The following is a 27,081-nucleotide window of genomic DNA, read 5'->3' as shown; positions in this document are numbered from 1 at the left end:
TTCATTGGCTGGTAATAACTGCTAACTTGACTCTCTACTACAGATTGCTTTCAAATTAAAAGTAAAAAGGAGAAATAGTTTACAAAATACAAACTGTAGTGAATTCAGACTTCAGCTCATTAACCCTGAGATGGAGTTCCTCACGCAAACAACATATTCTATTGATGTGGTCACTATGAACCACAATGGGGTCCACCAGCTCCCACATCATGCAGGTACAATTTTATCTTAATGTACGAAGCATTCAGAATAAGGTAGTCAAGCTGACAGTGCAAATCAGGTAAATGGATATGATCTCATAGCCATTACGGAAACATGGTTACAAGGAGGTCAAAACTGGAGACTTATCATTCAGATATGTTGACCTTTCAGAGAGACAGGAGAAATGGAAAAGGGGATGGAGTAGCGCTGTTCGTAGGAGATGAAGTGAGGACACTTGTGAGATACGATCTAGATTCGGATGATCTAGAGTCTATTTGGGCAGAGGTAAAAATCAGCAAGGGAAAGAAGACATTGGTAGGAGCAGTGTACAGATCACCATACAGTAGCCGCGCTGTAGGAAAGGCTATAAATCAATAAATAACAGGAGCATGTAAAAAGATTAGTGCAATAATTATAGTTCACTTTAATCTTCATGTTGATTGTGTTAACCAAACTGGAAAGAGTAACTATGACAACAAATGAATGAATGTGTGAGGGATAGCTTCCTACAGCAATATATCATGGAGCCAACCAGGGAGCAGGATATATCGGATCTGGTAATGGGTAATGAGGGAGGTTTAATAAATGACCTCAGAGTAAAAGATCCCTTAGGAAGAAATGATCATAACATGTTGGAATCTAATATTCAGTTTGTGAATAAGAAACTTAGGTAGAAAAACTGTGTTGAACTGAAATAAAATGGAATTACAATGAAATGAGGATAAAGTTGGCTAAAATGAACAGGGCCGATGGATTAGCATGAATGACAGTAAGCAAGCAGTGGCAGACATGTAAAGGGATAATCCCTGACTCTCAGCAAAAATATTTCTCAATAAGGAGGAAAGATTCTAAGAGAGGGATAAACAAACCATGGCTAACCAAGAAAGTTAAAAAGAGTACCAAGTTGAAAGAAAAAACATACACGGCGTCAAAAGTCACGGACAGCCCCAAAGGCTGGGACAAATTCAGAATCCAGCAAAGGAGAACTAAAAAGATAATAAAGATAGAGAAAATAAACTACAAGGGCAAACTAGTGAGGAATATGAAAACTGACAATAACAGCTTCTTTAAATAAAGAGAAAGGAAGAGTAGTTAAAGTGAACATAGGCCCCTTAGAAAATGAATCTGGTGAGATGGTTACGGGGAACAAGAAAATGGCAGAGGAGTTAAAACAGATATTTTATATCAGTCTTTATGGTGGAAGATACTTCAAACATCCCATCAAAAATAAAGAATAAGGTGGAGGAATTAAGTTTCATCACCATCACTTCAGCAGTAGTACTAGATAAACTAATGGGCCTAAAGTCAGATAAGTCCCCTGGCCCTGATGGCTTGCTTCCAAGGATCTTAAAAGAAGTAACTACAAAGATAGTGGGTGCATTGGTTGTAATTTTCCAAAAATCCTCAGACTCTGGAGAAGTGCCAGAGGATTGGAAAATTGCTCATGTGACACCCTTATTCAAAAAGGGAGGCAAAAAATGGGTAACTATAGGTTGTTTACCCTAACATCAATTGTTGGAAAAGTATTGGAATCAATTATTGAGGAATTAATAGCAGAACATTTGGAAAATCATAATCTAATCAAGTGGGGTCAGCATGACTTCATAAAAGGGAATTCGTGTCTGACTAATTTATTAGAGTTTTTCAAGGAAGTCTCAACCAGAGTGGGTACGGAGAACCAGTAGATGTGTTGTATTTGGACATCCAGAATTCTGTCTTTAGCCCCATTAGTTTGTCTGATAGTACTTCTCTAGTGATAGTGATGGAACTTAATTCCTCCCTGTATTCTTCACTATTAACGGAATGTTTGAAGTGTCTTCCACCATAAGAACTGATGCAAGTTCTTATGTGAAGAACTGATGTCCTCTGACATTTCCTTGCTCCCCTGATCATCCGCCCAGATTCATTCGACAAAGTAACCTTAAGTCATAAGATAAGAGCTTATGGTGTTGGAGGTAGTATTCTGGCATAGGTAGAGAATTGGTTAATAAGCAGAAAACAGCTATCTGGGATAGCAGTTTTTTTTCAGGTTAGCGATATCTGTGCAGTGGGATTCCACAGGGATAAGTGCTGGGACTGCAACGGTTTGCAATATATGTTAATGACATGGAGAAAGGAACTGAATGTACTGTAGCCAAATTAGCAGACGATACAAAAGGAGGCGAAAAGGCAGGTTGCGAGAGGGATACAAACAGTTTACAAAGAGATGCTGATAGGTTAAGGAAGTGGGCAAAATAATGACAAATAGAGTATAATATGGGAAAATATGAAGTTGCTCATTTGGACAGGAGAACAAAAGAACTGAATATTATTTGAAAGGAGAAAAACTGTAGAAAGGTGCACCTTAAGGGGACTTGAGGCTACTTGCACACCAGACACAGAAAGCTAGCACACAGGGGCAGCAGATAATCAGGAAGCCTCATGGAACGTTGGCCCTTATTTCAAGGGATTGGAATGTAAGTGTCGGGAAGTCTTACTGCAACAACTGCACAAGCTGCTTGTGAGACCACATCAGGAGTATTGTGAGCAGTTTGGGTCCCCTTATTTAAGGAAAGGTATCATTTCACAGGACGCAGTTCAGAGAAGGTTCATGGGGATGATCTCTGATATGGAGGGATTGTCTTAAGAGCAAAGTCTAAACAGGTTAGTTTTCTACTCACTGGAGTTTAGAAAAATGAGAGGTGATCTCATTGAAACACATAGGATTCCTAAGGGGTTTGACTGGGTGAATGATGAAAGAATGTTTCCTCTTGTAGGAGAATCTAGGACCAGAAGGCACAGTCACAGAATAAAGGAGCACCAATTAAAGATTGAGATGAGGAAGAATTTCTTCTCTCCTTCTCTGAACTCCGAGGGTCGAGAGTTTTTGGAACTCATTGCCATGGAGAGCTATGGAAGCACAGTCCTTGTGCATATTTAAGGCTGAGATAGATACATTTTTGATCAGTCAGGGAATCAAGGGTTGTGGGTAAAATGCAGAAAAGTGGATATGAAGAATGTCAGATCAGCCATGATCCGACTGAATGGCAAAGCCTGCTCGAAGGCCTACTCCTGTCCCTAAATCTCGTGGTTTTATGGTCTGAGACACTGGTAGCAGTAGCCTAAAGGGCCCCTAATAGTAGCTAGTTGGTGGAACAGAGAATAAATCAGGGGAAAATGAAGGCATGTAACAAAAGCAGTACATTAGTCATGGATGGTTGCGGTCTTCACGTAGATTGAGATAGTCAGGTTGGCACAGAAAGAATTCATAATGTGTTTTAGGACAGTTTCTGAGAACAATATGTTGTGAATCCAACCAGTGATCCGGCTATTTTGGATCTGGTGTTTTGTAACAAGGCAGGTTTAATAAATTATCTCAAAATAAAGGATCCCCTTGGAAACAATTACCATAACATGGTAAATTTAGCATTCAGTTTGACAGGGAGCAACTTGAGTTGGAAACAACTCTATTAGGGTTAAATAAGGGCAATTACAAAGGAATAAGGGCATGGCTGGATGGAGTGGTCTAGGAAAGGAGTTTAGTAGTGAAGAAGGTTGAAGAACAATGGCAGACATTTAAGAAAATAGTTCATGACTCGCCTCAAAGATATAGTGAGGAAGAAGAATTCTAGGAAGCGGATAAATCAACCATGGTTAACCAGGGAAGTTAAGGATGGCATAAGATAGAAAGAAAAAACATACAATGTGGCTTTTGAAAAGCTTGTGATTTCAAATAAACCTGTTGGACTAAAACCTGGTGTCATGCAACTTCTGACTTTGTCCACTCCAGTTCAACACCAGCACCTCCACATCTTCAGAGTAGAAGACACTAGTTCCATTCCAAAATTACTAAATATTCAAGGCGTAAAAGGAAGAGAGGAAATTAATACAATGACTAAATTTAGAAAAAATATTTGGGAAACTAATGGAGCTAAAGACTGATAATTCCCCTGGATCTGATGGGATGCATCTAGTATATTAAAGGAAGTAGCTACAAAAATAGTGGATACACTGCTTGACATCTTCCAGAAATCCTTAGATTCCGGATAAGTCCCAAAGGATTGGAAAAGTACCAATATAACACCTTTATTTGAAAAGAGAAGGAGACAAAAAGCAGGTAACTATAGGGTAGTTAGCTTAGCATTTGTTATTGGAAAACTGTTAGAGTCTATCATAAAGGATGTAATAGCGGAATATTTAGAAATGTGTAATATGGTCGAGCAGAGTCAGCACTGATTCATGAAGGATAAATCATGCCTGACAAATTTATCAAAATTCTTTGAGGAGGTAACAAGCAGGTTAGGTAAAAGGAAGGTAAACTGTAATGTATTTGGATTTTCAAAAGGTGTTTGATAAGGTACTACACATTAGGCTCCTCACTAAGAGGCCATGATGTTGATAGTAGTATATTAGCATGGACTGCCTAACTAATAGAAGACAGTGAGTTGGGATAAGGGTGGTTTTTTCAGGATGGCACCCTGTAACTGGTTGTCCGTCACAGGGATCAGGGTTGGGGCTACAATTATTTACAATGTTTGTTAGTAACTTGGATGTAGAAAATTAGTGCACTATAGCCAAGTTTGCAGCTGACACAAAAATAGGTCCAAAGACAAGTGGTGAGGATGATACAAAGAGTCTGCAGAAGGACACAGACAGTTTAAGTGAGTGGGCAAAATCTTGGTAAATGGAATGGGAAAATGTATGGTTATGCACTTTGGCAGGAAGAATAGAGGAGCTGCATATTATTTAAATGGAGAAAGACTGCAGAAAGCTACACCACAGGGTAATTTGGGAGCCCTTGTCCATAAATGACCAAAAACCAGCATCCAAATTCAACTGGTACTAGGGAAGGCAGATGGAACATTGGCTTTTATTTCAAAGAAATGGAGTATAAAATTAGAGAGGTTTGCTAAAGCTATACCAGGCATTAGTCAGACCACAGCTAGAATACTAGTGAACAGTTTTGGGTCCAGAGAATGTTCACTAGGCTGATAACAGGTACAAGGTACTGTCTTATGAGGAGACACTGAGTACATTGGGACTTTACTGTTTGGAATACAGAGAATGAAAGGAGACCTTTTTGAAAAAGAAATCAAGATTCTGAGAGTATCTGACAGGGTAGGTGAAGACAGGTTGTTTTCCCTTGTGGGAGAGTCCAGGACCAGGGGGCATAATCTCAGAATAGGAGGTGACCCATTATGACAAAATTGAGGAGGAATTTATCTTCTCAGAATGTTATAAATCTGTGAAATTCTTTACCGCAGAGGCGTGTTGAGGCAAAGACATTCAAAGAATGGTGGAACAGACTCAATGGGCTGAATGGTCCACTTCTGCTCCTTTGAGTTATAGTCACAATTCCAACATATCAAAATGGTGTAGCAGAATCTTACTGGATTCCAAGTGACATGGACTATGGTGAGATGATTGGCAGAATTGGGTGATAAGTACAGACGACTTATTTCAACATTGGAAGCAACTCGTACTATCTTTTATGCTTTTCAAAAGCAATGTGGCAAGATACTCTCTAAGCAGTGGCGAGTTGTCATTTAACTGTTATTGTTGTTGGTTAAATGCCTTATAAACAGACCAACATGCCTCAGCAATATTTAGTCTCCCACATTATCAGCCTCTCAGAACTGTCATGGCGCATCTCTGATCCAGTACAGGACACTTCAGCACTTCAATATTGCACTGCCAACTATCAGTGTAATGCTGCAGCAAGGACACTGTGCACTCAGAAACACATGTCTAGCTGATAGATTCAGATCAGGCTACATCTCTGAGTTCCTTGCTTGCTCTCATAGCACTCGCCCAGTTGTGGCCTATCTTGATGCTCCTAGCATCCCTGCCTTGCACTGAATTGCCTTGCTTTAATGGTTTGCCACCTCTACAAGAGATACTAGGCTCATACTAATGCTGTCTTACCGTGCTGTTTAGCGCAGAAACAATGCTAGAAAGCTTGTCATAGTTGTCAGCAGTTCTCAATCAAGACATTGAACCATAGAATTTTACAGTACAGAAGGAGGACATTCAACTCATTGTGTTTATACTGGCTCCCGAAAGAGCTACCCAGATAGTTCCACTCTCCAATCCTATCACTGTAGCACTCTAACTTCACACTTTCAAATATATTTCCAGCTGTCTTTTGAAATGTCCTTTAGAATCCAACTCCACCACTCTCCCAGGCAGAGCTTTCCAATCCTAACAACTCTCACACCACACAAATGCCAGGATATGACCATCACCAATAAGAGAGAATCTAACCACCGCCCCTTGACATTCAATGGTGTTACCATCACTGAATCCTCCACTATCAACATCCTTTGGCCAGAAACTCCAATGGACTCGTCACATAAACATGGTGCTACAAGAGCAGGTCAGAGGTTAGTATTACTACAGCAAGTAACTACCCAAAGTCTACCCATCACCTACAAGGCACAAGTCAGGAGTGTGATGGAATACTTCCCACTTGCCTGAATGGGTGCAGCTTCAATAACACTCAAGAAGCTTGACACCATCCAAACAAAGCAGGACACTTGATTGGCACAACATCCAGAAACATCCACTCCCTCCACCACCAACACTCAGTAGCAGCAGTGTGTACAATCCACAAGATGCACTGCAGAAGTTCACCAAAGATCCTCAGCCAGCACCTTCCAAACCCAAATTCACTTCCACCTAGAAGGTCAAGGGAAGCAGATATATGGGAATACCACCACCTTCAAGTTCCTTTCCAAGTCATTCACCATGCTGACTTGGAAATATATCGCTGTTTCTTTACTGTTGCTGGTTCAAAATCTTGGAATTCCTTCCCTAATGGCATTGTGGGTCAATCCACAGCAGGTGGATTGCAGCGGTTCAAGGAGGCAGTTCACCATCATCTTCTCAAGGGCAACTAGGTGCAGGCAATAAATGCTTGCCAGCCAGCGATGCCCACATCTCATGAATAAATTTTAAAAAAGTAAAGACATTTGTCCTCATGTCACTCCTAGCTCTCTTGCTGACAATCATGAAATTGTGATCCTTGGTTACTGACATGTCAACTAGTAGAAACACAATATCCTTCCTTACCTGTTTGGTCAGTTTACCTCAGTTGGCTGGACTTTGGTGTGTGATGCTGACAGCTTGGGTTCAATTCCTGCACTGGCTGAGGTTACCACAAAGGACTCTCCTCCTCAACCTCTTCCCTCGCCTGAGGTGTGTTGGCCGTCAGGTTAAACCACCACCAGTTGTGTGCCTCTCTCTAATAAGACAGCAACACTATGGTCTGGCAAGACTATAGCAACTTGAATGATTGTCGAACACCTCAATAAGATCACCTCTTAATCTTCTCTGCTGCGAGGAAAATAAGCCCAATCTTTCTCCTTGTCTTTAAAATTCTTCATTCCTAGAATGCCTAGAACTGAACACAATATTCCAAATGTGATCTAACCAATGATTTGTAGAGGTGTAGCATCACTTCCTTGCCTTTATACTTTATGCCTCTATTTACCAAGCCAAGGATCCTGTAAGCCTTAACAACTGTTTCAACTTGCCTGGCCATCTTCAGAGAATCATGTACCTGAACCCCTCTGCTCCTGTACTTCCCTCAAAGTTGTACTTTTGAGTCAATATCGTCTCCCCAAGTTTCTTCTACCAAAGTGTATTACCTGACATTTCTCTGCATTGAAATTAATTGCCAGGTGTCAGCCTATTTGGCTAACTTGTCAATGTCCATCTGAAGTCACTCAGCATCATCCTCACAATTCACTATTCTGCCTAGCTTAGCATCATCTGCAAATTTAAAGATTTTGCCCCAAACACCCATCTCCAAATCGTTTATGTAGATCAGAAAAAGCAAGGGTCCCAACACCGATCACTAGGGAACACCAGTTTCAACTCCTTTCCAGTCTAAAAAATGCCCATTATACTTACCCTCTGTGTACTATCTTTTAGCCAATTTCTCATCATACTGCCAAGGACCCATCAATCCCAACATTCCTAATTTGCTAACCAACCTGCCATATTAACCCAGGTGGCAAACTCAGACCAGGCTGGCATGGCCTGGTGTCATGATCTCCACTGCTCGTCCTCTTGGAGGAAAACTTCTCATGCCAGCACTAGCTGTACCTCCAAGACCCTGCGGAGGACATTTCAAGATAGCACGGCACAAGGAATACCAGTGAATTCCATGATATTTGCTGAGCAGCAAGGTGTTCCGGGAATGATGCGTGGTAAGATGGAACTGAGAACGAATATGAGGGATGGCATAGTGTTACGGCAGATAATTAACAAGGTGAATTTTGTAGGATACTGAAACAGAACTCGCTAGGTCTCAGCCTTGAAGTTGTGCCGAATAACATTTCAGTTATGTGCAATTTGCTCGTCCTGTCTGGTACACAGAATAGTCTGTTTGAACATCGGCCTTGTGCAGAATACAATTAGGCATTCAAACAAACTCATCCCTCAAGGCTGTATCATTGCATGAATTGATCACACTAAATATTCCTTAATGGTCAGCTGGGATCCACAGCTAGTCCTGTTTTATTTAATTGTGAGGGTCATGGAACTAAAATAACATCAAAATCTGCTAGAATGGACTGAAGATTTGCCAAGATTTCATTGTGATCTGGCCTGATTAGGATTTTCTCAGCAATGGGGTCTACTCTGTGTAAAAAATGTACTGACTGGGAGTTGTTGCTGCATTGAGTGGCGACCTGAGGCTGTTCCGTTGCACCTTCCACAGTACCATTTGAACCTCCTGCATCAGTCCTTCAACAGTATCAAATGACTTAGAAAAGAGTAAGGACTGTTCAGCAGGCACAGACTCGCTACCACTTTGGAGTATGCCTCATTTTACCTCACTTTGGATAAGTCTTCAATTCACTGTTTTCAGACAGTTTTCAGACCATTTCTTTCTTCCTCAATCTTGCCTCATAGTTGTTCAATCTTGTCTCTCTTCAGTTTCCTTCATAAAACTCAATCTAACCTAGACTGATAGCTCAAGTGCTGCTACCAATTCCCTTAATATTGATTTTTCTGTTCTTCAGACAATGTACGACAGAATTCTAGTCTAGTTTTAGATATTTTCCTAATCAACCAGCACAGATAGTTCCACCCGGGCTTTTTGGCTCAGCGGTAGAGACACTAACCTCTGCGCCACAAGTGCCCTCAATAGATATTTTCTAATCAACTTACTCGGAGTTGTTATTCCACATTTCTGGAGCAGGTGTACCTTAAACCCGGATATCCTGGCCCAGAGGCAGGGGCGCTGCCACCATACCACAACAACCACTCTAAATTACTATTAGATATTTTAATCAACCTGTTCAAAACACACCTGGGGCAAGTGGAACTTGAAACCGGGCCTCCTGGCTCAGAAGCATAGACATTACCACTGCAGTCCAAGAGCCCCGTCTAGGTTACATTTAAAGAATGTTCATTAACAATATGCACATGATGGTAAGGTACCAGAGTACTAGCAAATGATTGTTGATATCAGCTTATCATAGAAACTTATCTACATATTCATTAAACCTTATCTCTAGGGGCTGAGAACAAAGTAACCAATTAGTGCAATAAGGCCACCTAAGGGTGATTTTGCAAAGGCCAGTGCTTTTAAGTCATTGGACTATCCTTCCCTCACTATCACTGTCGAGAAGCTCACTGGAGACAGCCTCCGAGCGGCACTATAGGAGATCATTTGAGCCAAAGGCTCCATGCCCCAATGGCTGATAGAATTATGGGGATTAACTTTACAGATTCCAATATGCAGGTATATTCTAAGTTACAAAATTAGCACAAACAAAAATCTATTTTGTTACCATTCATTGATCACTTTAACTTAGCTCCAATATATATTTAGATGATGAAGTCTAAATTATTAATCCGTTATGCGTTCTTGCTTCTAAGGACATTAAATATAGCATTATATTGGCTCAATTAAATGCACCAGTGCTTTCTTGTCATAACTTGCAGGATTGAGACCTGTTTCAAAATTTGAAACCTGAGAGCACTGCATTAGTGAAATGGCCATCTTTCTGATGAGATGCTATGGCCCCATCTACCCATTCATGTATCCTGCAGGTATTCAAAAATGCCTTGGAGTTGTCCCATGAACCAACCAACATTCATCCCTTAACAAACAATGAAAAAGTCATATTTATTGGATATATTAATCATCTGCTTCACAAAATGGCTGCTATGTTTGCTTATACAATAGTCATGAAAAATGAATGATTGTTTGGCATTGTTCTGTTTGAAATGTGTTTGGGAAAACTCCACTATGCTCCAAGAAAAAGAATTTTCCATTATATTTTAGAAGTAAATTTGAAGGTTTCTCCTTTAATTGTTTAAGCATCACAGACTAATATCCATACTCCACCAAGATTTTCTGGGTAGTATTGGTAAACCAGGTACAATCTCATGAAACGGTAGTTTCAATAATCAAAACATTTAAATTAAGATAATCTAAGAACGGCTCTTCAAGATTTCTAGTGATGGAGCTGTCACTATTTTCATTGGCAGCTTGTTGCTGTGTAGGATTGTCCTTGGGAAGAAAGAATATTGATATAACGCCTTGGAAACAAATAGTCTTTGTAGTTTCTATAGATAATTGCTTTGTGTTTTGTCATTGCTGATGGAAACCACATACTTGTTAATGGCAAATCCCACCACAATCATCCATTTTTATAGTACATGATCAGTCAATTAACTCTTCCTATTTTGCTGTCGCGATTCACATTCCAAATTTTAGATCAAGGTTTGACACTGATCTACTTTCCATACAGATACATGTAGCACATCTTATTTGTATTTCTTTCATTGTAAGAATCCCACACACAATGGGACTAGATGAAACCGTGTTTGGTGAGCTATGACTCTGATATCTTTGTTGCAATACCAGAAGCTTGTCCACGGAAACCCAAGAACCCAAGATGTTATCTGCTGAAAGTGACATCCCCACTGAAGATTGTTTTTAAGTTGAACCCCTCGTTTAAATGGCCTAGAATCTCTTTGAAAGCTTTGCAAACAATTACAATGTAATTACAGTGCTGTTCTGATTTTAGTTAAGTAGGAAATTTGCACTAATCTGATTTACAACTGGTATACAATGAAATACGAGTGCATGCAAAATTTCTTAATTGTTCACATAGATTCCAAGATATATTTGCAGAAACACTCTTTGCTCACTTATATAAGAAGACAACATTGCAAAAGAACAGCATGTACATTTTTTCCTTATTTATGCAAATGCTGCACTTGTTTAAACCACTTAGAACGTAGAACATAGAACATAGAACATTACAGCGCAGTACAGGCCCTTCGGCCCTCGATGTTGCGCCGACCTGTGAAACCAATCTGAAGCCCATCTAACCTAAACTATTCCATTATCATTCATATGTTTATCCAATGACCATTTAAATGCCCTTAAAGTGGGCGAGTCTACTATTTTTGCAGGCAGGCCATTCCACGCCCTTACTACTCTCTGAGTAAAGAACCTACCTCTGACATCTGTCCTATATCTATCACCCCTCAATTTAAAGCTATGTCCCCTCATGCTAGCCATCACCATCCGAGGAAAAAGGCTCCCACTGTCCACCCTATCTAATCCTCTGATCATCTTGTATGTCTCTATCAAGTCACCTCTTAACCTTCTTCTCTCTAACGAAAACAGCCTCAAAACCCTCAGCCTTTCCTCATAAGACCTTCCCTCCATACCAGGCAACATCCTGGTAAATCTCCTCTGCACCCTTTCCAATGCTTCCACATCCTTCCTATAATGCGGTGACCAGAACTGTACGCAATACTCCAAGTGCGGCCGCACCAGAGTTTTGTACAGCTGCAACATGACCTCATGGCTCCGAAACTCAATCCCTCTACCAATAAAACCTAACATACTGTACGCCTTCTTAACAACGCTATCAACCTGGATGGCAACTTTCAGTGATCTATGCACATGGACACCGAGATCTTTCTGCTCATCCACACTACCAAGAATCTTACCATTAGCCCAGTACTCTGTATTCTTGTTACTCCTTCCAAAGTGAATCACCTCACACTTTTCCGCATTAAACTCCATTTGCCACCTCTCAGCCCAGCTCTGCAGCTTATCTATGTCCCTCTGTAACCTGCAACATCCTTCCGCACTATCCACAACTCCACCGACTTTGGTGTCATCCGCAAATTTACTAACCCATCCTTCTACGCCCTCATCCAGGTCATTTATAAAAATGACAAACAGCAGTGGCCCCAAAACAGATCCTTGAGGTACACCACTAGTAACTGAACTCCAGGATGAACATTTCCCATCAACCACCACCCTCTGTCTTCTTACAGCTAGCCAATTTCTGATCCAAACCGCTAAATCACCCTCAATCCCATGCCTCCGTATTTTCTGCAATAGCCTATCATGGGGAACCTTATCAAACGCTTTACTGAAATCCAAATACACCACATCAACCGCTTTACCCTCATCCACCTGTTTGGTCACCTTCTCAAAGAACTCAATAAGGTTTGTGAGGCACGAGCTACCTTTCACAAAACCGTGTTGACTATCCCTAATCAAATTATTCCTTTCTAGATGATTATAAATCCTATCTCTTATAATCCTTTCCAACACTTTACCCACAACCGAAGTAAGGTTCACTGGTCTATAATTACCAGGGTTGTCTCTACTCCCCTTCTTGAACAAGGGGACAACATTTGCTAGTCTCCAGTCTTCTGGCACTATTCCTGAAGACAATGACGACATAAAGATCAAAGCCAAAGGCTCTACAATCTCCTCTCTAGCTTCCCAGAGAATCCTAGGATAAATCCCATCCGACCCAGGGGACTTATCTATTTTCACACCTTCCAGAATTGCTAACACCTCCTCCTTAAGAACCTCAATCCCGTCTAGTCTAATAGACTGTATCTCAATACTCTCCTCGACTACATGGTCTTTTTCCTGTGTGAATACTGACGAAAAATATTCATTTAGCACCTCTCCTATCTCTTCGGACTCCACGCACAACTTCCCACTACTGTCCTTGACCGGCCCCAATCTTACTCTAGTCATTCTTTTATTCCTGACATACCCATAGAAAGCTTTAGGGTTTTCCTTGATCCTAACTTACAAATATATGGGCAACATGGCCAAGGGTTACCTGATATAACGAAAAATTACATATCAAAATTTCTTAATGATTTTCTTCTCTTAAAAAAAGTTTACCAAGACCTTATGACAAAATGTCAAGAAGCCCAGTTGGACAACTGACAGATCAAAATCAAATTTAACTGAAATTCACTCTTTCTTTTTCTTCATTCTGCAGCTTTTGCTGGTTCTAGCTAGATGTGGCACTGATCAAGGAACTGGAGTATCATGTACAGTTCTAGGCATCACAATTTGAAGAATTTGAACACTTCAAACATAACAAGTAAATGTTTATGAGAATGGTTCCAAGAATGAGAAACTTCAGTTATGGATTTAGATTGGAGTATTTGGGACTGTTGTTCTTTATGAGGGGAAGGCTAAGGGGAGGTCTAACAAAGTTTTCAAAATCATGTGGGATCTGGATAGTTTAGATAGCGAGAAATTGTTCCCATTTGATCGACAAACAGGGGATAAAGATTAAAAGAAAAATTGCAAAAGAAGCAAATGCTAGGTGGTTAAAAAAAAACTTTATCACATACCAAGTGGTTAGGGTCTGGAACTCAGTGCCTGCAAGTGTGGTGGAGACAGATTCAACGCAGCCATTCAAAAGGGAGTGAGATGATTATTTAAATAGAAACAATGTGCTGGGTTATGGGGCATAGGTAGGAAATTGATACTAAGCCAAAATTCCAAATGGCCTCCTCCTACACCATAATTATTCATGATTTTGAATTGCGCTCTCAACACATATGTTTCCTGATTGATGATGTAAATATTGAAGTAATTTCTGTATAAGTGTGATTGAGGAAATTTGCTGTTACACAAAATAAACTCATGAAACTGTGGAAAATAAAAGATCAAGAAACAGGGGAGACACTAGTTCGAGATGATGATAGAAGAAGCAACAGTGACATGAGGAATAACTTCTCTACACAGCAAATGGTGAGGATAATTAAGGCTTTCAACACAGGAATGGATGACTATCTGAAGAATAAAATAGAATGTATAGGACTACAAGAAAAAGGTGACAAGAGTAGGACTAGGTGTGCTGCTTTTGCAGGGAGATGATATGGACACAATGGGTTGAACAACCCACTTATGTGCCGCAACCATTTCATGATTCTATGGTAAAAATGACCAAATAACTGGCTGTGGTTCAGTTCTATGAAAATGTTGTTTTGTGTTTAGGGTAGCATCACTGTGGAATCTTCATCTTTTTATCTCGATCAGTTGAGCATTAATGGTTGTTTGGCTAAGCATGAGGTAGTTTGTACAGTACCTAGTTCCTTTCCTCAACGCAAATATGCAGAGTATGATAGTAGTATCTACGCACCTGTTGTCTTTATAACTAGCAACATCTTTCAAAATTCGAACGATTATATTTTCCTCTGAGGTTACTCCTACATTTGTAGGATTGTTGGATTCCTCAGTAAAACCAGGGCTTGTTTGTCCAAGCTGTGAAAGACAGAAGAATGTCTTAAAACAAGTCCACAAATTTACAATCGAGATTCAATATTATGGGAAGGTGATATGTGACACTGCAAGTTTCATCCCTAACTACAGCAGCAATTAGGGTAATAATGCAGCGTCAGCCATTAAGGCTTTTACATCCCAGTTTCTTTCATGGTTGACTTGATTAAGTTTCTGCCTAAAATGAAAGTGGCTCAAGCTGAACAGGACAGCCAAAGATACGATTGCTGTTTTGTAGCTCATCTTGATGAAGTTAGTGATAAGGGTGTAACAATTGGTGATAATGTCTCAGGCGAAGTGTGGGAAAAAAAAACTGCAAATACTAACATAGTGAATTCTACTGTAAAGTGTGTGACAGAAGATGACTGAATTTTCAAGAGAAAGGAGAAGAGATTTGTTGTCACAGGAATCATATAGTGTCACAGCAACACTTGAGCCACATACTGTTGTTTGCCCACGGTACTGACAAAGTCTACTGTTGAAAGAAATAAAGACATTATTAGAATTAAAAAAAACACAACGTGCTTTTCTAGTGAGCACATTTTATTCTTGTATTGCTTTCAATTAACATCAAAATGATGTACCTTCTAATTCAGAAAAGAGATGTGCAAGCAAGGGAATTGTGTACGTGTTGATTAACTATCTTCAGAGAATGAAATTTGTCAGCAGGGTTATTTTACACAATAATATAAATGTAAAAGTCAAAGTTGCAGTTAACCTAGAAAAAATTGGTGTTATCACCATACGTATCAATTTTGCATATTACTAATTCATCACCTCAAAATAACTTTTTATTTTCCTTTCCACAATTAGCAATCCTTCAGCTCTACATGTCAACAGAGACAAAAATGTATTATTGTACTGTTGAGTTTTTCTCATAGTTGCACTTCTCACAGAACCTGTTTTATGTACTTATGGGATCTGGGCATGGCTGGTTAGGCTAGTATTTATTGTCCATCCCTAACTGTCTTGGAGAAAGTAGTGGTGAGCTGCCTTCTTGAACTGCTGCAGTTCTTTAGGAATATTTCCAAGTCAGAATGGTGTGATTCTTCAGATTTCTGAAGAAGGGTCTAGGCCCGAATCATCAGCCTTCCTGCTCCTCTGATGCTGCTTGGCCTGCTGTGTTCATCCAGCTCTACACCTTGTTATCTCAGATTCTCCAGCATCTGCAGTTCCTACTACCTCCTTATCTTTTGCACTAATGTGATGGATTCTCCCATGTGAGGATAGGATATTTGTGGAGCCTTTTTCTCCTGTTAATTGTTTACTTGCCCAACTTGTTGCCTGTGAAATATTCTATTTAGACACTTCAACCAGTTTATTACTCAAACCACATTTACCCTTTTATTGTATGAAACAAACAAAGGACTGTGGTTCAAAGTTAATTTTATTAAAACACTTGCAAGTTGAAGGAACAACTCTTACACAACAAATTAACTATTCCCCAAACTAGACTGACTGTCTGAAAAATACATGTACTGCCTATTATGGTGAACTTGACTGAGCTGCTGGATTCAATTCACTGAGCTCCATTAACAGATGCATTCAGGGCCTTCTTAGTATGAAGGTGGGCCTCGTATGGATGTTTGCTGAGTGAATGGCTGTCAGGTGTCCCTCCTTAAACCCCTTTTCTGAGCTCTTCTGGAATGTTCTCTGTCTTCAGGCGAAACAGCCAGAAGGCAAGGGTCACAAAATAGGCCAGGTCTCCTAAGTGTACCATCCCCTTTCTAAGATATGATTGCTTCATGGTAGCCAGGAATCTGGTCAAAACTGGAGAATATAGAAACATAATGTCTCTCCCTATTGTTCTAGCTGAGTACCTCTGAATGGGTTTTGGATCATAACAACTTTCTCATTGTTAAGGTTGAGCATGCCTCTTCAATATGCAAGACAGGTCTGGGCTGGTCCTTGTTGGCTTTTGACCTGTGGTAACCTTGGTATTTTTGATTTCATCATGCCTTCTTGCAGAAACTGTTTAGCCAATTTTATTTGGGCCTAGTTGCTTAGGCCGTTGACCACTTGGTCACAACCTCCATCCATGACTGGATATAGCAGAACTGCAGAACTGATCCATTGGTTGTGGGATAATTTAGCCTGCATTCTGCTTCTGCTGTTTTGTATCCAAGTGATCCTGTGCTGTAACCTCAGCAGGATGACATCTCACTTTTATCAATGCCTGGTGCTGTTCTTGGCATGCCCTCCTGCACTGTTCACTGAACCCGAGTTGATCCTCCAACTTGTTGTAATGTCAGAACAGAGGACATGCCGGTCCAAGATGTAGCACAGCGTGATTGAATACAATTCTGCTGCTGCTAAAGGCACACAGCATCTTATGAATGTTTAGTCTTGAGTTGTTAGATCTGTTCAAAACCTATCCCATTTTACACGATGACAGTGCTATATGACATAATGGAGGGTATCCTCCATGTGAAACTAGTACTTCATCTTGTGCAATTCTCACTCCTACCAATACTGTCCTGGACAGGTGCATTTGTGTCAGGTAAATTGTTGAGAAGGAAGTCAAGTAAGATATACCTAACTACCTGCTGCAGACTGAGTCTCGCAGCCATGTCTAGCTCAGTCCATAGTGGTACTGCTGAACAACTTGATAGTGAACACTGAAGTCCTCCACAATTAGTACATTCTGTGCTCTTGCTTCTTCCAAATTAGTGGTCAACAAGTACTGATTCATTGGCCCAAGGAAAGGCGCAGTATGTGGGAATCAATAACAGGTTTCCTAGTCCATTTTAACCTGATGCCATGAGAATTCATCATAACTGGGAAATGTTAGAAATGTGACAAGTTTTAAGCAACTGAAGGGGGCAGCATAGTCAAATAATAAAAGAGAAGGTCTGCAAATGGATGACAAAAAGGGTGGGGGGGGTGGAGGTGGGAATTAAATGACAAAATTCTAGCTCTAGTATTGAAAGTCTGTGCTCCGGAACTAGCCATGCCCTGAGCCAAGCTTTGTCAGTATAGATACAAAATTGGCATTTATATAGCAATGTAGATGATTGGTTAGATATGTATCATTTGCAAAACAGCAAGTTTAATCCAACCCGACCAATTAATGCCCTACCAGTCTACATTTCAATCTGCAAAGTCATGGAAAGGGTCATCAATAGTGATGCCAAAAAGCACTTGAAAAGAATAACCTCCTCACTGAAGTTCAGTCAGGTTCTGCCAAAGCCACGTAGCTCCTAACTTCATTACAGCTTTGGACCAAACATGGACATAAGAGCTGAATTCAAGAAGTGAGATAAAAGTGACTGTCCTTAACATCAATACTGCATTTAAAAGATTACGGCACCAAAAAGCGCTAACATAATTGGAATCAAGGGATTCAGGGGGAAAACTCTCCAATGGTTAGAGTCATTCCAGCACAAAAGAAGATGGTTATGGTTGCTGGAAGTCAATCATTTCAGTCCAAAGACGTAAGTGCGGGGTTATTCAGGGTTGTGTCCTGGGTCAAACCAACTTTGTCTGATTTATCAACTATCGCCCTTCCATCACACAATCAGAAGTGGGGACATTCACTGATTAGGATGTAACGTTCAGCACCATTCATGACTCATCACATATAGAATCAGTCCATGTCCATGTGCAGCTAGTCCTGACAAAACCCATGCTTGGGATGACAAGTGGAAAGTATAACATAAGCCATACAAGTGCCAGGCAATTACAATCTCCAATAAGAATGAATCTAACCATCATCCTTTGATGTTCAATGCATTACAATAATTGAATTACAATTATCAACATCCTAGAAGTTAGCATTGACCAGAGATTGAACTGGATAAGCCTTAAAAGTGGTGTCTAAAATAACAGGTCAAGGCTAGGAATTCTCTGCCAAGTAACTCACCTCCTGTCTCCCCAGTTCCTATCTACCATCTACTGGTCACAAGTCAGGAATGTGATGAAATAATCAACATTTGCCTGGATGGCAAGCTCCAACAAGAAGCTCGACACCATGCAAGACAAAGTTATCTGCTTGACTGGCACCCCATCAATCATCATCAACATTCACTCCCTTCACCACTGATGCACAGTATGTACCACCCACAAAAGGCACTCTGGTAACTCACTAAGCTCCTTTGACAGAACCTTCCAAACCTGTGATTTCTACCACCTAGAATACTAGGGCAACAGTTGCATGGAAACACCAGCACCTGCAATTTCCCCATCAAGCCACACACCATACTCTCTTGGAATTTTATCACCATTCCTTTAATGCTGCTGGGTCAAAATCCTGGTACTTCATTCTTAGTAGCACTGTGGGTATCCCTACACCTCAAATTCTACATCAGTTCAAGAAAGCAGCTCATCATCACCTTCTCCAAGGCAAATATGCTTTTTATATATCAGCATATCATGTTATTCGATTCCAAAGCAGATCTGCTAATTCTTTTCAGGATGAAACGTGAATAGCACCTTTTGGGATAGTCACTAATCTTTCAAATATCTCAAAATTCTTGAGATGAAGCATCAAATTTATCAGGCCCTCTAAATCATGTTCGGAAGTAGAGGCATGGAATAATTAGGAAAAATGACTTAAGAGAGGAATACTGACCTGTTCTCATCTCCTTCCACCTTTCCCAGAGACATCGTCTCTGCAAATAATAGCAATCTGCCTGGCAGTGATAGAAAAACCATTGAACTTGTTAATGAAGTAATCATCTGGTACTTTCTGAGGGATGTGGAATATTACTGATGGCACAGTGTCTACAGTTCATCAACTCACGGGGGGCAAGATAAAGTGGGAGACTGGTGCACCATGACAATAATGTGGTCACCTACAGGCAGGAGTTTACAATATCATGGTTATCAGCTGGACATAGGTGTTACTGAAAGTGCTAGTGGTGAAGACGCAGCTGCCATTTCTTCCAACATGTAGACACAATGAAGGCTGCTGGCTTGGTAATCATGCACTTTGAATCTTCCTCTTCCCTCCTCAACCATCCACCAAACCTATTCAGATAGTGATCCCACACTCAAACCAATGCTTCTGAGAAGATCAGCAGTCCTGCTGCTTTGGTGATGCAATTTGCAATTCAAAAATAGCTCCACTGTCCATGAAAGAAAAACAAAGTCTAAAATGGGAATATTTATTTCTTGAATTAAAATCCAGACAGATTGATGGAGTGACTATTTCTGTGATCAACTTAAGAGTTCCATTGCAAAATGTATTTGGGGCCATGTCAACCCAGTACTAAACGGGTTTTACTCTACAAGTAAACCTACATTTAGCACTAAATACACAATTTGGATCAAAAAAGGCACAGGACAGTTGCTGTCAGAAATGGAAAACAAAAAATAGGTGCAATCTCAATTTTGTTACTAGTGAACTTAGCATAAAAAGTATTTTTTATTTGGCTTCACTTAGAATCACTAGGCAATGGCTAAAATCACCAACAGGGACTTCTGACAGTGGATTGAAACAAATGGCAATTTAGAGCAGAGGAAGTTTACTCTGCAATTTAACATACTTTGCTTAAAGTAGGAGTTTCCGATATTGGATATGGAGTCCTGAAATGAGAAAAGTACTTCATTTTTCAACACTAACATCTATTAACTTGACAAGCATGATAAACGAGTTTCCACAAATGGTAGTGTAGTACCTCTGTCACATACTCTTCTCTCTCAGACTGAGTCTTATCTTTCGCCTTTCTTTCTTTTTCCCATTCCCCAACAAGCAGTTGGTTAGACATAGAGTTTTGCTGGTTTTGCATGTGGCTGGAAGTTTGGCTTGATTGGTGATGGATATTGACGCTATGCAGATTCTTCTTTAAAGTTTCTAAACATTTTGTTTTAAAAATGAGAAACTAAGTCAAGAATCAGGTGTCATAAAACATTCTTTAATTCAATTAAATTAACTTTTGGGTTGACTGACATAACTTCTTTCTAAGAAAAGCAGTATCTTTTGGTGACTGACACTTTCCGACTTATCCATTATCAAAACCCTTTCCCCACCTTCCACAGGATGTACCTTCTAATCAGGGAAGCACAAAAAACTACACATGTTCCTTCAAAATATATAAAATGATAAGTTCTCTAATAACTTTGTAAATAACCATAATATCTAAAATATCACTGAGTTTCACACTCTTGATGGTCCAGATAGAATAAGTTAATCACAGCTGAGACAAATGCACCATTTGACCTTAGTTTCCCTGGTTAATTAAAGTCAAAAACAAATTCAAGTCCAAGGGTTCCTGCTTGATTGCTACTCATCCAGTCTTATAGGAAACATTCTTATGTGGGACCATCAGATGAGAACAGTCGGCAGCTCTCCACGCTCCCGCAGCATAGTGATACCTACTGTTCACACTCTCACATGAAGGTTTCTTAGGTAATGAACCGGGGGGCTGGCAGATGTGCGTAGATCATGCCATAGTACAAGTTTATAAGAGGAGAGACAGAAAATTGGAAGGAAAATGTAGAAACCTATACTTGTGTTGACTTTATTTATCAGATCAAAATTAAAACATCCCTCACTCTACAAATATAGGTGTTGATAGATTTCAATGTTCATACAGGTGACCTTTTTGACATTTGAGCTGGACCCTGAGCTCAGTACTTTACCACAGGCTTTGCGATCCTAACAACAGGGAGTTATGGGGGACTCATACCTGTATTTGCCAGGAGGTCAAAAGCTTTGGCAGCTGCATCAGGAGACATGGGTACTACTGATACAGCTCAGGGATTGAGAGGGTGTCTTAACAAGGAGGAGACAAGCAATAAAATTAAAAATCAGAAATGTCAAGCAGGCAGGTGCAGCTGGATAGTTCACTGAGGTCATAGGTAGACCCTTCGTTGCCACCTTCTTGGGACTTGGACTCTCTAGATCCACTGCACCTGCAGATTGTCACAAGAAAATCACCTATGTCAAACAGTGGGGGACGAAAGTGAAATAACTCCACAGAAGCCAGTATCACATCACCAAGTCACCCTTTAGTTACACATGGAGAGTCCTTAACACTGATCCTGGTTCCCTCAAAGCCAGCCTTTAGAGTAACAGGATGCCTGATGCTGCTTATTTGTTCTTATCTGCCAGCCACAGCTGCCTGATTGTATCAGATTAACAGCCCCAATCAGGGAACTTGTATTCTATGAAGTCCACCTGGCTGACCTCATTACAATCACAACAAATTTATAGTTACTAAATGTGTTCATGACATTAAGGATGGTAGGAAAGTTGGCAGGAGGAGATGGAAAGTCTGCAAAGGGATATATGTAGGTTAAAGGAGTGGGCAAAAAACATGCCAAATGCAGTATAATGTGGGAAAATGCAAACTTGTCCAATTTAGCAGGAAGAATACAAATGTAGTATACTATTTAAATGAAAAGAAATTGCAAGATGTGGTGGCACAGAGGCATCCGGGAGTCCTGCTATATTAAGTACAAAGTTAGTATATGCATACAGCAATTGATTCAGAAGGCAAATAGAATGTTGTTACTTTTTTATAAGGGGAACACAATATAAAAAGGAAATTTTACTGCAGCTGTACAGGCAATGATGAAACTTCACCTGGACTACTGAGTACAACTTTAGTTTCCTCATTTAAAAAATATAAGAGGGTGGAGCTTTGCCATTCTCAGTTGAAGTCTTACAGTGCGTGAGATTCATAATGACTAGTCCACCGTGGCTCAGAGTACAATCTTCTGCTCTTTATTAAGTCATTAATTATGTAGTTGGACCTTTAAAAAAAATTTAATCATGGGACGTGGGCGTCACTGGCTGGACTAGAATTTATTGCCCATCCCTAGATGCTCAAGATGGTGGCGAACTGCCTGCTTGAACTGCTGCAGTCATGTGCTGTAGGTAGACACACTGCACCATTAGGAAGGCGGTTTCAGTATTTTGACTGAGAGATAGAGAATAAAATTCCAAATCAGGATGGTGAGTGCTTCGGAGAGGATCTTGCAGGTGATGGTGTTTCCATGTATCTGCTTCCCTTGTCCTTCTAGATAGAATGGTCACGGGTTTCAGAGGTACTATCCAAGGATCCTTGGTGAATTTCTGCAGTGCATCTTGTAGTTGGTACAGACTGCAGCTGCTGAGCATTGCTGGTGGAGGGAGTTATGTGGTGTCAATCAAGCAGACAGCTTTGTATTGTTGTTGGAGCTGCACTCATCTGCGGGTCTGTTCCATCCCATTCTGCACTTGTAATCTGTAAATGGTGGACAGGCTTTGGGAGTCAGGAGGGAAGATACTTGCTGCAATATTCCTCACTTCTGCACTGCTCTTGTAGCCATTATATTTATATGGCCAATCCAGTACAGTTTTTGGTCAATGGTAGGCCCCAGCATGTTGATGGTGGCAGATTCAGTGATGGTAAGATCGTTGAATGTCAAGAGGAGATGGTTAGATTGTCTCTTATTGGAGGTGGTCACTCTCTGGCATTTGTGTGGCATGCTTTTGGGCACTTTATGAGAACTGCATAGCCAAAGACATGGAAATGCTTGTCACTGCTGGGACCTTCAGCTTTTCACACCTTTGGAGGCATAGTTGAAGGCCTACTGCAAACCACTTCAGACGCATGCAAGCCAGTAAGTAGGCCTCATGCTTGGCTGCTTTTGGCCAATACATAGCCCAGAGGAAAGGAAAGCTCACATCCTTCTTCACAGACAGGGACGTTGAGATGCAGGTGGAGTGGTGGTACAGAGAACACCAGTCTTTTTTCCAACTGACTGCCATAGGAGGCCACAGCATCAGACTCACAAAACCTGGACAAAGATTGGAGCCCAGGTCAGAGCTGTACACCAAGTAAAAAGAGAATCCCAGCATTATAGAAAGAGCAAAAACAGGAATTGCTGAAGAAACTCAGCAGCTCTGGCAGCATCTGTGGAGAGAAAGCAGAGTGAACATTTTGAGTCTGGCAACTCTTCTTCAGATGATCTGAGTCTCTCATTCCAGAGGTAGGGACCTGACTAATGCACCACAAAAATGCAGCGTCACTAACATTAATCTATTTTTCTAATCAACTTGTTCAGAGATATACATAACACACCTCTGGAGTGGGTGGGACTTGAACCTGGACCTCTTGGGGCCAGGGGCAAGGACATGACCCCTGCGCCAAAAGAGAACCCATCTCTAATGTTAAACATATGTATTTAAAGTGGGACCACCTGAAGATATCGAACATGTAATCAAAAGGTAACAAGACATTTATTCAACAACACAAAGGTTGAGGAGTTCAAAAATAATAGGATTCACATGTTCTTTGCAGAAAGCAAGAACTTCTTGCCATATAGCTAAGAAAATATGAAACAATTAAAGTAAGTCAAATCCAGCTCATTCACCCTGAAAACAGCTTTTAATTAGGTTAACCCTGGCCTCTCAGTCTCTGCTTTGCATGCTGCCTTGGATGACCTTCCTGTTCAATGTTCTGAACCTCAGTCTCATTTTCACCCTGAAATGATTTCTGCTGACCTACATTTCATTTGCATCCAGAACATTGCCACTCTGTCTGTTCTAGTTGTGAAGGGCACAGCATGTGGGTCACCCTTTGTGGGCTATACTGTAAGGCACTGGAGGAACTGTCAAAGCATCAAAGCTTCATCTTGAGGAGGTGTTCCAGTCCGGCCCTGGTCAAAGTGTGAGTAATGTTGAATCTTTGTTCTGTGTCAGTCTGAGTTTCATAAAATGCCATGCTTGAAGGAGGTAGTAGGAACTGCAGATGCTGGAGAATCTGAGATAACAAGATGTAGAGCTGGATGAACACAGCAGGCCAAGCAGCATCATAGGAGCAGGAAGGCTGACGTTTTGGGCCTAGACCCTTCTTCAGAAATGGGGGAGGGGAAGGGGGTTCTGAAATAAATAGGGAGAGAGGGGGAGGCGGATAGAAGATGGATAGAGGAGAAGATAGGTGGAGAGGAAACAGACAGGTCAAAGAGGCGGGGATGGAGCCAGTAAAGGTGAGTGTAGGTGGGGAGGTAGGGAGGAGATAGGTCAGTCCAGGGAGGATGGACAGGTCAAGGGGGCGGGATGAGGTTAGTAGGTAGGAGATGGAGGTGTGGCTTGAGGTGGGAGGAGGGGATAGGTGGGAGGAAGAACAGGTTAGGGAGGCGGAGTCGAGCTGGGCTGGTTTTGGGATGCAGTAGGGGGAGGGGAGATTTTGAAGCTTGTGAAATCCACATTGATACCATTGGACTGCAGGGTTCCCAAGCGGAATACGAGTTGCTGTTCCTGCAACCTTCGGGTGGCATCGTTGTGGCACTGCAGGAGGCCCAGGATGGACATGTCGTCTGAGGAATGGTAGGGGGCGTTGAAATGGTTCGCGACTGGGAGGTGCAGTTTTCTCCCCCTTAGTCCTGGAACTCCCTCCCTACGTCCGTGACACCACCCACGCCCTCCACCTCCTCCAGAACTTCCAATTCCCCGGTCCCCAACACCTCATCTTTACCATGGACGTCCAGTCCCTATACACCTGCATTCCCATACAGATGGCCTAAAGGCCCTCCGCTTCTTCCTGTCCCGCAGGCCCGACCAGTCCCCCTCCACTGACACCCTCATCCGCTTAGCCGAACTCGTCCTCACCCTCAACAACTTCTCTTTCAATTCCTCCTACTTCCGACAGACAACAGGGGTGGCCATGGGTACCTGCATGGGCCCAAGCTATGCCTGCCTCTTTGTAGGTTACATGGAACAATCCCTCTTCCGTACCTACACCGGCCCTAAACCCCACCTCTTCCTCCGTTACATTGATGACTGTATCGGCGCTGCCTCGTGCTCCCACAAGGAGCTCGAACAGTTCATCCACTTCACCAACATCTTCCACCCCAACCTTAAGTTCACCTGGACCATCTCTAATACCTCTCTCACCTTCCTGGACCTCTCTGTCTCCATCTCGGGCAACCACCTAGAAACCGATATCCATTTCAAGCCCACCGACTCCCACAGCTACCTAGAATACACCTCCTCCCACCCACCTTCCTGCAAAAATGCTATCCCCTATTCCCAATTCCTTCGCCTCCGCCGCATCTGCTCCCAGGATGAGGCATTCCACTCCCGTACATCTCAGATGTCCTCGTTTTTCAAGGACCGCAACTTCCCCCCCTCAGTGGTCAAAAACGCCCTCCACTGTGTCTCCTGCATTTCCCGCAACTCATCCCTCACACCCCGTCCCCGCAATAACAACCAAAAAAAATCCCCCTTGTCCTCACATATCACCCCACCAACCTCCGGATCCAACGCATCATCCTCCGACACTTCCGCCATCTGCAATCCGACCCCACCACCAAAGACATTTTTCCCTCCCCACCCTTATCTGCTTTCCGGAGGGACCACTCTCTCCGTGACTCCCTTGTCCGCTCCACACTCCCCTCCAGCCCCACCACACCCGGCACTTTTCCCTGCAACCGCAGGAAGTGCTACACCTCACCCCCATCCCAGGCCCAAGAAGACTTTCCGCATCAAGCAGATGTTCACCTGCACATCTGCTGATGTGGTATACTGCATCCGCTGTACCCATTGTGGCCTCCTCTACATCTGGGAAACCAAGCGGAGGCTTGGGGACCACTTTGCGGAACACCTACGCTCGGTTCGCAATAAACAACTGCACCTCCCAGTTGCGAACCATTTCAACTCCCCCTCCCATTCCTCAGACGACATGTCCATCCTGGGCCTCCTGCAGTGCCACAACGATGCCACCTGAAGGTTGCAGGAACAGCAACTCATATTCCGCTTGGGAACCCTGCAGCCCAATGGGTATCAATGTGGATTTCACAAGCTTCAAAATCTCCCCTCCCCCCACCACATGCCAAAATCAGCCCAGCTCATCCCCGCCTCCCTAACCTGTTCTTCCTCTCACCTATCCCCTCCTCCCACCTCAAGCCCCACCCCCATCTCCTATCTACTAACCTCAATCTGCCCCCTTGACCTGTCCGTCCTCCCTGGACTGACCTATCTCCTCCCTACCTCCCCACCTACACTCACCTTTACTGGCTCCTTCCCCGCCTCTTTGACCTGTCTGTTTTCTCTCCACCTATCTTCTCCTCTATCCATCTTCTATCCGCCTCCCCCTCTCTCCCTATTTATTTCAGAACCCCCTTCCCCTCCCCCATTTCTGAAGAAGGGTCTAGGCCCGAAACGTCAGCCTTCCTGCTCCTATGGTGCTGCTTGGCCTGCAGTGTTCATCCAGCTCTACACCTTGTTATCTCTATGCTTGAAGGAGGCATCCCTTGTCTCCCATTAGCCATCCCTATATGACCTAGGAATCATGGAAGAATGCAGGAATATCAAGAAAGTAAGAATTTTGATTCTCCTTCTAACAGGCATGGGGAGGGATAGAAAAGGGGTATTCTTTGGAGAAAAT

General features: G+C 41.9%; 1 protein-coding gene across 1 annotated transcript in view; it reads right to left on the bottom strand.

Annotated features, from left to right (window-relative positions):
- The window catches only part of LOC109915239, a 29,471-nt gene extending 8,013 nt beyond the window's left edge, over positions 1-21,458 (bottom strand). Inside the window, exons 1-3 of the mRNA XM_020514853.2 lie at positions 21,394-21,458; positions 20,383-20,558; positions 14,628-14,749 (exon numbers count right to left, since the gene is read on the bottom strand). Of these exons, the coding sequence (XP_020370442.2) occupies positions 14,628-14,749; positions 20,383-20,558; positions 21,394-21,442 (347 nt within the window). The 5' untranslated portion in view covers positions 21,443-21,458. The remainder of the gene's footprint in view (positions 1-14,627; positions 14,750-20,382; positions 20,559-21,393) is intronic.
- Between the last annotated feature and the right edge of the window lie 5,623 nt (positions 21,459-27,081).

The sequence above is a fragment of the Rhincodon typus genome, chromosome 22, assembly GCF_021869965.1.
Source record: "Rhincodon typus isolate 14 chromosome 22, sRhiTyp1.1, whole genome shotgun sequence".
NCBI lineage: Eukaryota > Metazoa > Chordata > Chondrichthyes > Orectolobiformes > Rhincodontidae > Rhincodon > Rhincodon typus.
The sequence above is the reverse complement of the archived record's forward strand: the minus strand, read 5'-3'. Positions and strand labels throughout refer to the sequence as shown.